General features: G+C 45.2%; 1 protein-coding gene across 1 annotated transcript in view; it reads left to right on the forward strand.

Moving 5' to 3' along the window:
- Positions 1-472: 472 nt before the first annotated feature.
- Positions 473-14,060, forward strand: part of LOC146185465 (venom allergen 5-like) — a 41,758-nt gene continuing 28,170 nt past the window's right edge. The window contains exon 1 of the mRNA XM_084606430.1: positions 473-562. Within this exon, the coding sequence (XP_084462556.1) occupies positions 486-562 (77 nt within the window). The 5' untranslated portion in view covers positions 473-485. The remainder of the gene's footprint in view (positions 563-14,060) is intronic.

The following is a 14,060-nucleotide window of genomic DNA, read 5'->3' on the forward strand; positions in this document are numbered from 1 at the left end:
ATTACGTAGAGATAACGTAAAGAGGCTCCTTTGCAATTTGGGCATTGCCAAAAAAATAATAATTATTTCTCACTAGGATGCGTTGAGCGTGCTTTGGCAGATGGTAGGTAGCAGGCGAGATGGCCGAGCACCCATTCGTCGATGAGTTATGTGACATAACGATAGCACATGCTATCACAAAGTTGGCAAGAGCTGCAAACTCGGGCGGCTCATTTGAGGGGGAAGGTTGCGAGAGGAATCAGCCTTCCAGGCACCTTGGATGACGACGAAGGCACGCAACTCCTAGGCCACGCAGGCGCGATCGTATGTGGCTTGGTTAAAGCGCGCGTTAGGCCTATATCGGGTGACAAATTACGATCGTGATAGACATTGCTGTGGTCTGATAAGAGTGTGCGAGATATTAAAGACACAAGTTAACGGATTTGTAGTCAAGCGCACTGAATCTAAAGGTGCTCAACGAGAATAAGGGGGTGGTGGTGGTGAAAATGTTTAATAAGAAGAGCGAGTTACATGGGGGAGTCGCCAAACGAGACCCATTAACGCTAGCTGTCACGCTCATAGGGTGAGTTTGACTGTCGCAGTAGTTTTAGAAAGCTATCGCCGCCGTAGCCACTTCAGTTTGGTTTAAATGAATGTTTCATATGTGTAACACGTTTAAATACACGTGTAGAAGCTACAGCATGAGTTGCAGGCTATACCGATGTCGTAAGTGCCAAATTAACCGAGGTCATATTTGATTCTGTAACATGCTCTGAATTCTGAGCACGTAAGCTTTATTTTTAATTTTATTACTTTACCACAATTTGCAGGATCTTTTTGCCGGGATTTGATCGTTATTTATCGCTCTCTGCAACTGCGCGCTGCGGAAAATGAGCAACCGTGCAGATTCGTTTTGGCAGGGACGTCGAACTTCCCAGAAGAGAGGCGATACTTTTTCTGCATTCTGGCCTATGCAGTTGTAACGATGCTCTGTGGTGAGCCATTCTTGAGTGCTCGCATGCATGCCGACTCCGTGGCTGTCGTAGTACTACTGCTCCGTACATGTTGTGACTAAAAGCGCCATTCGTCTTGCCGAACACGGACAGTTCTCCTGTCTTCTAGGGGCTCATTCGGGGCGGGGCGCTGGCCGCCGCTTAGCTTCCTGCAGCGAGGCGTCGAAGTACTGCCTGCGTTTTTTTTTTCGGCTGTTTGCTGGCGCATCATCGTCATGGCTTCGAGGAGACAGCCGATGCTGCTGCAGAGCGGTGAGCCAGCCGGTTACGCTGTAACGCAAACGCGCGTGCATGATGACCTTGAGGAACGCCCCCGCTCCCCCTCTCCCCGCTGCCGCCGCAATATGTATATACCTACATCCCGTGTCGCACCAGCGGCGAGTGCAGAACGCGTTGTGCTCCTCTGGCTGGACCAGCTAATCCTCCGCCGCCAACCGCGTGTGCAAGCGTTAGAGTGGCCCTGGTTTGTCTTCCGGCCTCGGACATCGACACTTCTTACACGCTGGTGGTCTGCTGCACTGCTTCCTGCGTGTCTCGTGTGCGTGAGCTGACAGTGACGAGGTTGCTCTGGAATCAAGCTTCGCGATTTCTTCTTGGTTCATCGGTAAGTCATTCTATATGAAAGAAAAATGACGATGCACGCTCGGTGTAAAACACTTTGGGCTCCAGAGTAACTAACTGATTAATGCTCTGCTCGTGATATCGTCGGAACTTGGAAAGGGAGAGCTCGAATATGAATATTCTTTTGTTGCAGTTTTGCTCACGTTTGGGTTTAAACAATATTATGATCGGCTGATCCAGGAAACTGTCAGTTTCAGCAGCAAAGAAAAGCAGCAATACTTTTTGGAAAGTTGCTTACTTGAGCAAGAAGCGTTTCGGTTTAGCGGAACCATGCACTATTTCTTTTTATTTCTCGCATTTACAGTATTGGTTCTCTTAATGTATTTTCCATCGACTCTGCAATAATTCTTTCACTATATTACTGGAGGCTTGGAATGATCACAGCTTTCAGTAATTAAGCCCATTATTATACTGAATAACATTTCAATTTTTACATTGTGATCCTTCGTTGCAAGCCTGTACTTATATTCAATGGTTGTTCACTCACTTGTATACGTACTGTGGTACATAGATGCCCTCTGACTACCCAAAGGCGTTGTCAAAGCCATCTGTGCCCCCTCCTTGACTGGACCGCCGCGGCATGCTCGCATTGGAAGATGAGGGAGCTGGGTAGAAAGAGATTTTTGGGAGCAATAATTTTCGATGTTCGTCGTGGATTAGAGAGCCTCCTCCTTATTGCGCTAATGCCGCTAGTTTTCAGCCGTTTCACCACCTATGTCGCTTGCTATGTCTGGCTATCTCCGGCTAGGGAACCTCAAAGCTTGTGCGCTATCCCCTCGCCTCCCGACTTTATTTTTCTTTAGCCGCGCAAGTAGGGCACAAGTGTGTTGTCCGCTATGACCCGCCATTTTGATTACCACACCGTAGAGAGCAGATGTGTGCCGTGCAGCTGCATGTAGCGTTGTTCCAAAATTTATTAATAATTGGTTCACAGGAAAGGAAAGGCGCAGTATCTGTCACACTTGTAGCTGTGGACGCCTGAACCGCGCCGTAAGGGAAGGGAGGTAGATGGGAGTGAAAGTGAATATAGAGAACAGGTCTCTCTTCCAAAAAAGTATGTTCCGCTTTTAGATGATAAGGATAACCCAATTTAGCATCGGTATAGTATAAAAAGTCCTCAGATTGACATTACCCTGCTTTCATTTTAAATTCGGAATCGCTGATTACCGTTATTATGGAGTTTTAGGACTGTCAGAGTACGGCTAATGAGGTAACCAGTTGCTGAGCTTGCCTGACTGCATTAGTCATTCAGTTGTTATTATCTTAGCCTTTATACCATAAAGCGATGCTATGTTTTTCGGGCCCATGCTCTCCTGAATGGACCCAAAAAGAGCGTGCAGTACCTTAAACGAATAAAAAGAATAGAGGGTCTCTTAGATGTCTTAGGAAAAGAATGGTGAAAGCCTACCCTCCTTCTTGAATCATTCATCTCTTATCATTTGCCCCTTATTGGCTTTCGTTGCAGTGATACATATAATTATAATTGGTTTACAGGAAAGGAAAGGCGCAGTATCTGTCACTTTCTCCGACAAGTGTGTTTGGACGGTACACTATCCTATTACGTGGCGTTCCTTGGCGCGCGTTCAAGTGTGGCATTGCAGATGTCAGGAACGCTAGATAGGACCTAATATCAACGAATCTAGAGCACAGATCTCACGCACAACTCCCGGGCACGGGATTTCGTTCCATCAGCCTAGAAAGGCTTTATAGCCTTAAAAATAAAGCTCTCCACTGGCAACAGTAAGCCACCCTCCTTGACTGCTGCGTCGAAGCGAATCAACATTTAGATATGGTTTTATCGTTCTGAATTCGAGTAAGACGTGCGAAAGCTTTTTGCCCACAGATATGGAAGTTTATAGAGACGATGATGTGCAATAAACAGTGCATGAATATGTCGCAGTCTGCACATAGGACGATCGGCTGCGGTGGTAGCTACGACTAAATAACCAATCATCCTATCCTAGAGATCATCCTATCTACAGACGAAGTTCGAACCGAAGTGGCACTCACTCTTAGTGATGTGCTCTTCATGGTCTCATGCCTAAAACTTCGTTGACTCAGCGTGTCCTGTTGCGCGTTATGTTGGTCTGACACTGTTTTCCTGAACAATAGTGTATAGTTCATGTACATAGAACATATTTTTGTTAAGACGTACACTACTCGTTATAAAATCGTCTTTTCCAAGTGCTTGCTTTGGGCATATGTGCGAACAACGTGTGGTAATTACTCTTCGGGATACGTTTCACCCGTTACCGCTTATGCGACATGTCAATTTCAGTCACATATTTGGAGTGTTCCCAAGTGGGTTCTACCTCAGGATTTGCAGGCTTGTCCAATTTGCCACCCTACGCGATTTGCTGTATTCTGCAAAAGTTGAAGTACTGCCAAGTTTAGCATCACCAACGCAACCAAGATGGGCATGTCACAAAGGGCGCAATTGGGATTATATCACTCCTTTCCGCATTATAAATGCAATTTTAGAAGCCGCATCACGAAAAAAAAAAGAATCATAACGTTGTTAGCAATAAATTCAGCTGAATGGGAAATATATTGGTGATGTTACAGGGTTACATATGGCCTAGCGCAGTGGAGGGCTCGGCAAAAGTTGCAGCTGCGCTTGGTGGTAATGTGCAAATATGCCTAACAGATCGCGCGACAGACTGAAATGGACCCAGAATCGGCACTCCATGTGTGTACTCAAGCAAATAGTTTCCCGCAACGGAGCGGGCGACGGCGAAAGTGCGCCACTCATGGTGAAGTATCGATGGCTGCTCAGACTCGGCCTGTACACGAGCATCAATGACGAAGAAAAAAAAAAAAACAGGCTATGCGGACTTCAGACTTTAATACTACCTTATTCTCAAGGCGTTCCATTATGGAATACATGCCAACTAAATTTCCTTTGAAGTTGTATTACTGACAGCGAAGCATTTTCATGGCCGTTATGAACTATAGGTACTAGGTGAAGGGTGGCAGTTCGTGGCCCTATGGGGCTGGGACGGTAGGTCAGCGCCACTTGCGGCGGGAGCTAGCCAGCTATCAAATTTTTATCTGTTGTAGGCCGTCATTGCACCCGCCACCGCTTAGGTGGTGGACGACGGCCGTTGTTGTGGCGCGCGTCTTTCTCTCTCTCTTCGTTTTCTTTCTTCTCTATTTTCTTTTTTGTCCGCACGAGGCAGCAGAGGTGGAAGTGCTTGAGATGAGCTAGTTGGAACATCTTCTTACAAACGCTGCGCTGCTTAGTTTTAGACGGACAAAGGAACTGGACAAACGCTGAGGTTAAGTGCAATCTACCAACTGAAGTTTTATTTCTATGCAGTTGTAACGATAAGGTGTTTATTTTTAAGATTTTCATGGTTTCATTCCTTAGTTGTTCTTGCTGTTACAGTGCACTGTTTTGATTTATGTGTATTCACGATCCTCAGATTACGTCGTGCGCTTGTGTTTCCTTTTTCCTTTTCTAAGAAATAAAACTTCAGTTGGTAGATTGCGCTTAACCTCAGCGTTTGTCCAGTTCCTTTGTCTGTGTAAAACTAAGCAGCGCAGCATTTGTGAGAAGCGGAGGTGGCTCAGCTGCAGAGCCAGTAACAGGCCCGTGCATTTTCTTTTCCTTCTTCCTACAGCCACAACAACAACAGCAATAACAACAACTTCCTTTATTTGTACACTGTACATTATCATGCTAACGCACATGAGAAAATGTCATCATCATAAGCTACATGAGCGTGCTTTAGATAACATTTGGAGGACGCTTGAACTTCGCCTTAAGATTAGACGCGATGACGCCTTCTCCTCCTTTTTCTTTCTCATTTTTCCTTGACAGCGACATTGCACTGATTACCGCATAAAATGAATTTTTATATTTGCTTAAATCATAAAAAATTATTGAATGTTGGTAACCATCCCAAGCAGACGTTCTTTAGTCATACGCACCACAACGCGTTCATTTTGTGCGCATGTAACACGCTTGAGCCAACTACCCTTCGCTTCTAGACACTTTGATCGCCTTTTTATGCTCGGACAAACCCAGCAATGACAAAACTGTATCAGTGGTAGGTGAGTTTGACAGTGTCTCTGGAGCTCGGATCCATCGTTACAGTAGATCTGACGAGCGGATTGGTTCAAGGGGCTCAACATTACCCATATATACCAAAATATAATGGACTGTATGCGAGCTGCTTAAATATCTCGGTGTTCCCCTTCATGCATTTAGGTCTGGTGTACATTATTGGAGCGCGCGGGTTTAGACCCCTGAGCGTTTTGATCAAATTTTCGTGTCTCATCGGTTTTCTTTTTAGGATGGTTGTTTGGTCGCCCAAATTCAAAGCCATTCCGGCGTCATAATCGTTACTGGTCTGTTTGAGCAGAGGGATGACTCTTAGCGCACCTGTATGAGAGGCAGTCAGTTGTTCGCTTCTGGGTTTTTAAGGTGAAAGCTTTACTAACCCTATTAAATTAACCGAAAATTCGTCTGTCGTCGGCGTTGTGAACATTCGATAATACTCTTCAAGGTGGCGCTGCAACAACAATTCACCGCTGAAGCGGCTGGTGTTATGACCCAGCAGATACCCCTGTGGCAGAGTGAAATGCTTCGCTCTGCTAAAGCATATGCCCTTAACACCAAATGTTTAAAACCGCTATGGCGTAAAGAAAACAACACGCATGTGGTTTCATTTTCTTTCTTGTGTTGTCGTCTTTGCGCTGTAGTGGTTTTAAAGTCAGGAACCAATTCTCCACAGGCCGTCATTCTAAAGTACTAAATCTTCACCGTGTTCTTTTCGCAATCCTTTTTTCTTGGCCTTACCCGCAAGCGCGAAGTGCCCTTTAACGCGATATTGTTAAAAGGCACATTACGAATAAACTCTGGCCTCGGCGTTTTGAGTGGGAAATTCCGAGTATGGTGCTGACAGTAGCTGGCATGACCGGGCAATGATCCTTCGATGGTTTGTGCGACTTAACAAGACCTCACAGTATCAGAATGTTGATAGTAGCTGACTACTGGGGTTTGTAATTTGAGGTGGGAATGTGGAATAAGAATGAATTTTTCAATGCTCTCGGACGTCGAGTTTCCCATTCTACACCTAGGTTATGCAGGCACATCCATACGGCTCGTTTAAAGCGGGGCTTAATTTATATGTAGGCTGGTTGCCTATACGCTACTGCTTAATATCTGTGTAGGCGGAGCTTAAGTGACCCCTATAATTTTTACCTAGTTTGCTGAGGCATCTGAGAAAGTTTTGCTTTTGAACGAAAAATTGACCATCAGTTCATCACCACTCATCATTTATCGCTTACTATTTTGGATGAAAACTAATATAAGTCCCTTGCAATAGCAGCGCATCGAGCAGAAGAGGGAAGCAAGCTTGAAGCTCGTCGTACATAGCACTGTATTGTGCACGTGGCGTTTTCTTCGAAACAAACAAACAAACAAATAAACAAACAAACTTAACGAGTTATAGCAGGTTTATGTCGTTGCGCACACAGTAGCCGGTTTTTAGCAAATATTAAGATCAAGGCATTCCATGATGGGAAAAATTTAGAGGACATTTAACGACACCATCTGTTTAGAATACTATAGCATATAATCTTGAAGTGTGCTTGGCTCGATCCTCCATCATTGCGGCTCACCGCATGGTCTAAGCTTGCACAATCATCGATACTCCATATTCAGCGACACATATCGTTATTTCGAATCCTTATAGAAAACTGGCATCTAACTTGACTAACAGAGATGTACGCTAAGTGGGAAGCAACTTGGTATGACAGCCCCACTAACGTTGCAAAAAGAACAGTCGCGTCCAAATTTGGATACGAAGTCTCATGATAGTTTTAGCACCGTTTCCTGCTGACGCCACCCATGAGGCTGGTTATGAATTCCGCGTTAATTTCAGCTTGATTTGCTGCTGAGATACGTAGCATTAGCAGAGGTGTAACCGCAATGCTTCACGATTCAGGGTCGTGGTCGCTGTATTCCATCGGAGTGGCTCCACATGTATCGACTGCAAGTGCCTTTTTGTATTCGATTCTTGGAATGTCCTCGCTACGTGCGCTTTATGAAGACATGACATGAAACCGGTCGCGTAAACAGAAAAAAAAAACCGCTTTAAGAGAGCGTGAGTTCGGTAGACCATGAAGACATGTGCTGTAAAAAAGCGTTAAGTAGCATAGTTTTAGACCACGCGACCGCATGACTGCCACGCACTTGGAGGATGCACGCTTTGTGTGCACAGCGCATCGTCATTCCCGTTGTTATCGGGATACAGCGAGGTTTTCTAGTGCTGTTTACCACGCGTTCATGTGGATGTTTTTAAAAACCCTCACCGGGACATATTTGTACGAACGTGAATTCAGTAGACCATGAAGACACGTGATTTAAGAAGCATTCAGCAGCACAGTTTCAGACCACGTGACCGCGTGACTGCACACGCACCTGTTGGTGACACCATGAGTTGTGTGCTCAGCGCTTCGTCGTTCCAGTTTCCTGTTATCATGATATAGCGAGATTTTTCAGTGCTGTTTACCAGGCGTTTGTGTAGATATTTTCAGAGGGCACACTGGTTTTTAGAACGAGCATTCCAACTAACTCCACATAAATGGAAAAGTAATGTAACCCAGTATAAAAGCAGCCCTCAAGGCTCCGGCAGAACGTTGTCAAGAGCACACATAGAAAAGCTCCGTATGTCAAATCGCGCGTGGCACGTTATAGACGGTCGTTGGCAATAAATGCTTAGTTTCTCAGATATTCGGCTGTACGTAAAATGTCTAGCAGCTAGTGAAGTGTTGCTTTGGGTTCGTTGGGGAACCATTCTTCACACAAACCACGCGGAACGCGAACGGAAAAATGATTGAAGACGGCAGACAAGCGCCAAGTTTTGATGATAATTTATCAGAACGGTCTGTAGAAAAACAGGAGACTGCTCCTATATATATCGGCTGATCTCTCAAATAAAATTGAATTATAATTTAGCGCCTCTATACCGTCTTTATTCACTCGTACCTGCGTTTCCTGGGAGCTTTGTTCCGGGTCTAGATGCTAACCTGATGACTGGCCGATAACGATGTGCTGTTGTTCTTGGAAGGTCTCAATATTATATCGTCATTTTCTTTTAGTTCCTGTCCAGCTCTTCGTGTTTGTAGAACTCCCGAGTTAGGCGACCGTAAGGCTGATTTATATGATTGTAGGTTTCCACATCTGCAGCATTATTTTTATATGTATACGCTAAGGAGCTGCTGCGGCTAATGACTGCGGCTAAGGGGGCTGCTGCGGCTAATGACACATCAAATGCAAATTTGGAGCGCCACCGAATTCTCCTGTTCAGTACGAGCCCATCTTCGTATTAGAAACGGCTTTCTCCGCACCATGCCGACGACTCCTCAGTGAATGCTTGCGTTCAAAGAGGCCCTTATATTAGTTCTGACACATGCATACACACATACATACAAGACATCGCGATGCAGAAGGACACAATGATGGAAAATGTTAGCTGCTTCCGGCGACACGATTGCTATTGCATTTCCCCTGCCCACCGCGTAATTGAGTTGTCAAACGAAGAGGAAGAGTCGCGGCCTCAGCTCCAAGGGAAAGCAGCTTTTCCTGACAGGCAGCTGCCTAAGCTTTGCCGCGTGGTCACGTGACACCAGGCGTAGCCGTGGGCGCATGTGCTAGTGACTCACTGGCGACATGAGCGGCATAGGTGCAGCATACACCTGCTGGCTTCTCTTTCATGCCACTACATTCTAATAAAGAGCGATGCTTACGTTTGGTGGGCCCTGTTTGGAATTCCTGTTTCGCAGCACGAAAAAAAAAAAGGCCTGTGATGCAGACGGAATTTAAAGTCACGAGGTGAGAGTTATGCACCAGCCTTGATTTGCGGGGAAGTTGTCAAGAGAGCACTGAAGCCGCGGCCAGTGGTGACATAAGATATCACGATGCGGAAACATTTGGAGCAGCGAGAAATCAGACATCATTCACAAGTTATGCGATTTCCATCTTCTAAGGGTGCAAGCGACGGTGCTGTGTGATGTTTTCGAGATTCCCGTTGTGACCGAAAGTTTTTTTTTTGCTCCAGAGATAATCAATCAATACCGGTAGTTAGCCGATTGGTTATAGCTCATTATGAATTGCAGCGCGATGGAAACACGAAGGAGAGATAGGCAAACAGGCAAAGTTCCTTTTCGTGTCTTGCTATCTGACCGCCGTTTTTTCTTGCGCTGCAGATTTTCAGAAAGTACTCTTCGCTGAAGTCACTGGAAGCATGAAAAATGAACTCTACAGGTACCTCGCAGCAATGAGCAGTGCTAAAATTATAGTGATGGAGCATGAAGATACTATGAGCAGGACATCGTAACTTGCTTTATATATAGGAGGGCAGAACACATCTTCTTCGGTACCTGTTTTGGCGCTGCGGAAAATAGAAACAATCTGGAACTTAGCGCGTCTTCAAAACGCGAAGTCAATATGTTTCACAAAATAAAATAACGCTGCAGTTAATCAGGAGGCACATTATAGAGTATGATACAGTGGCGTATAAAGGAAATAAAAGAAGTACCTGGAGCAGCGCTCAGCAGAGAACATAAATATTTAACACCGTGTTCGAAGAACTGTTTCCGTGAGTTGATCACGCCCTCACCGGCGGCATCTTCAGTCGTTCCATGGTAGATGCGGCGCCTCAGAGGATGCTGGTCTCTAGGTTCAATAACCGCGGTACGAGGGAGCTCTAAGCATGTCAGAGCCAGGTGCACGCAGCCAAATGAAAACACGAATGCCGAGTGAAAGAAAAACCAGTAAAAACTGCTACACCTATCATCTTATCAGTGGAGTTAATTTTCTAGGGGTATTTATTTATTTCCGCGTCATCCAGTTCCCGCGCATTGAGAATCTGAAGTGAATATATGGTATGAAATCAACATGCGTACGAGGAGCATGAGCGCGCAATTTGAATGTAATCGGCCCTGCCCTTTCGACTAGTCTTCGGCATGTTGTCTTTATTCATTCCAAGGCTGAATGCCAAAGGAAAATGCTTATGTGTATTCCTATCTTTATTTCCAAGCGAATTCCTCTTTCCTTTCTCAAAGCCCTAGAGATGCTAATTTATGAATGACGTAATGCAGAAAAATTGTGGGGGTTTAAGCATGGCTTGAACCTAGTCATATACAGCGAAAGCTGTTGCAGCAAATGTTTCTGCGGACATCTGGATTTAATGTGCCGCCGTCACAATGTTCGAACGACCCTTCTGTCCTAGCAACTCGTTGTGGTCGTTCGCCTCTACAAACTAGCTAGTTATGTCTTCTTCGTCTTCTTCTTTTTCATCTTCGTCTTCCTCTTCTTCTTCTTTTCATTCTTCTTCTTCTTTTCATTCTTCTTCTTCTTTTCATTCTTTTTCTTCTTAATTTTCATTTTTTTCTCTTCTTTTTATTCCTTTTCTTCTTCTTTTTTTTTATTGTTGCTCATCTTCTTTCCTCCTCCAACACCTGGTCCAGCTATAGGTCTATACCACATGACAGTTGCTAGGCAACGGCATACACAGTGCCAAGCCGACGGCTTGAAAACCTAGCGCAGGGTAGCTTTCGCTGAAATAACCTTGCGACATGTCCTTCCACAGTATTGGTAGCAACTTGAGCTTTAAAACCGGCAGTGTCGAAAAGGATTGAATTAATTCCATGGTATCCAGCTTTACAGCGATAATAGTGCAAGCAAAATCTGGTTCGAGCCATACAATCCAAAGCGGGAATTTGATGTTCTTGAGAATGCTTTAAGCTAATGGGCAGTTCCTTTTGCCAGAAAATTAAAGAAGCTCAATGACACCAACAATGAGACCTTATGACCATCAGGGTCATAAGAATGACCAGTAAAAAGTGTTCTACCAGTGCCTGCCTTTCTTGCCTGTTTTGCGATCTCTATCGTTAGCTGAAGCCATGCGAGCCGAACTACTCCGAACTCCCCTTCGAGGAGGACAACCACCTGGTTTACAAATCCAATCGATATGCTTTCCGAATACAGCCTCACCTTGGCTTCACGTAAATATGAAGGCTCGTCTTAGAAATTTTCGCAAATGCAAGGTACAAAATGGGGCAATTACCCACAGAATAAGACGTGCTGAACTCTGAAAATACGAAAAGCAAAATGACCTTGGGCTCAATCCTAGGCGTCAAATAACTTAAATGATCAGTCCAAAGTAACGCAGTAAATTTTCGGCCCTATTCATACGTCACGCAGTACACCCCGTTTTCTAAACACTGTAAAAAAACAAACCCATTGTTGTCTCTCAGGGCGGGAAAATATAAGTCGGCGATCAGGTCACATTTTTCTCCGCTTATGAGCTAGCGGCAGAGCAATGCGAATTCACATAGAATTCACGCATCGTCATTGCCATCATTATCATCATGTGGACTGTACTCACTGCAGAGCGAAGGAATTTTCCACAATCCTTCATACCCGGTCCTGTGCCAGCTGCATTTACTTGATCCCTGCAAACTTCTTAATCTCATCTACACTCACATAATTTTTGCCCCCTTCCTCCTGCTAAGCCTTCCTTGCCTTGAAATTAGATTTGCTATCCTTAGCGACCATCAGTCATCCCCTCTCTGCATTACATGTTCTGCCTATGCTCAATTCTTCATGATTTTTGTTAGAATGTCATTAACTCGAGTTATTTCACTGACCAACTCTGCACGCCTCCTATCTTTTAACGTTACAACTGCCATTTTTCGTTTCATAACTGGCTGCATTGTCCTAAACTTAAGATCAGTGCATAATGACTGGAACTCTAAACACGCAAACAAAGATGCGAGAAGGCAATTCAGCGCAAAAGTTTCTGCTCGTTTACTTCGCATATAGTATGCCATAATGCTTGCTCACAACACAGTCCTCTTTCACCGTCCGGGTCCTACTAAAAACTTGTCCAATTAACCGACTGTTTTGAATTTACTGGCGTTGGTAGTTTGGAGCTGAGTGTGAGATATTGGGTCCAGCCTATATTGCTATACTGTCCACGCCCCCCCCCCTCCGGTGCGGCACAGTGGTTAGCGCGCTTGACTGCTGTTCCCAAGGATGCGGGACCGAATCCCGGCCTCGGCGGAGTGCACGTTGGAAATTGCCGGAGTCATCCACTACGGCGTCTCTCATAGCCAGAGTCGCTTTGGGACGTTAAACCCCAAAAACCAAACAGAACCTATACTGTCCACGTGATGTTCTTCTGCATGGGGTCTGCGTCAGGTGCACCTAATTGCATTGCCCGATGAAAATGAAGAAGAGAACACGTTTCCATACTTCCAAGCGATCAGTGTGGACACTAGAATCAATTTACTGGCAATCAATGAAGGGATGCTTGAGCATTCTTCGTTGATTCGTGGATGCTTTTAAACTTTGGACGCGCATGTACGCAAATTATGCACAGCAGTCCCATAGAATATGCATCAGCGTGCTTTCGTGATGCCTCGTTGTTATTTCCTCAGAGCAGAGGGATAAAGCTCGGTTTAGCTTGCACAGCTGGTCGGCACGGAAGCACCATCACTTGGCCTAGCTGGCTTCTGTGTTAGATCAGTGTCGAAAACAAAAGGCGAGGCCAAAGCGGTGCACTAGCTAGATGAGTCATGGCATGCATGTATTCCTTTCAACGCTATTCTATTCCTGTTCGCGGACAGGAATAAATGCAAGTGATGACTCTTCTATCTAGCGTGCCACTTTGGCTTAGCTTTGGCCAGCTCGTGGCGGTATATTGCATAGGATGTGGCTAATTAACATTCTCGTAATTTTCTTTTTCTTTTTTTTGTTGGGTCATTGGAGATTGCCATTGCGCAGGCACTGTTCGTGACATCAGATAAAGCGAGACTCGCTTTCACTCGCAGGGCGAAGCCCACACGTAGCTAACTCTATCATCCCTTGTGGTCACACGCGCAGTATCCTATTTAGTGTGTCCATGATGTCAAAAGAGAGCGCTAAACCGAACAACGGACAAGTGAAGAAGCACACTACAAGTACTACCTTCCTATACTTTTTTCAAGTGTTTCTTCTCTTGTGCGTTGTCTTGGTTTTCCACTTTCTTTTACATCATGGAACAATAACGACTAGCCCCAATTTCCACCCTTGTCACTCAGTGTGTGTGTTTACTCACTGCAGTCAAAACAACACGCGGCCTTCCACATAGGGTTCCAGACAAGTGAAGCGAGCGACAGCGCCACAAAGGCGGGCCTGCTTTGCAACACTCCACCGAGTACGCATGACGAGTGCTGCTTTCGAACAATAAAGAACGGTATGAAAGGTTTCGCTTCGCTTGTACAAAACGTAGACAAGGCGAGTTTTCATCTCTTGCTGCCAGGGGAGGTGGAAGGGGGGGTAAATACCTTTTAAACTCTGTGATTTTGTTATCGTTGCTCTCGTCGTCAGACGTATGCAGTCGGAAGGACGCGGTAGCCTTTCAGCGCTGCCTGCAACGTTATAGCAACCTG

The sequence above is a fragment of the Amblyomma maculatum genome, chromosome 6 (genome assembly GCF_055883805.1).
Source record: "Amblyomma maculatum isolate TAMU_Amacu chromosome 6, ASM5588380v1, whole genome shotgun sequence".
NCBI lineage: Eukaryota > Metazoa > Arthropoda > Arachnida > Ixodida > Ixodidae > Amblyomma > Amblyomma maculatum.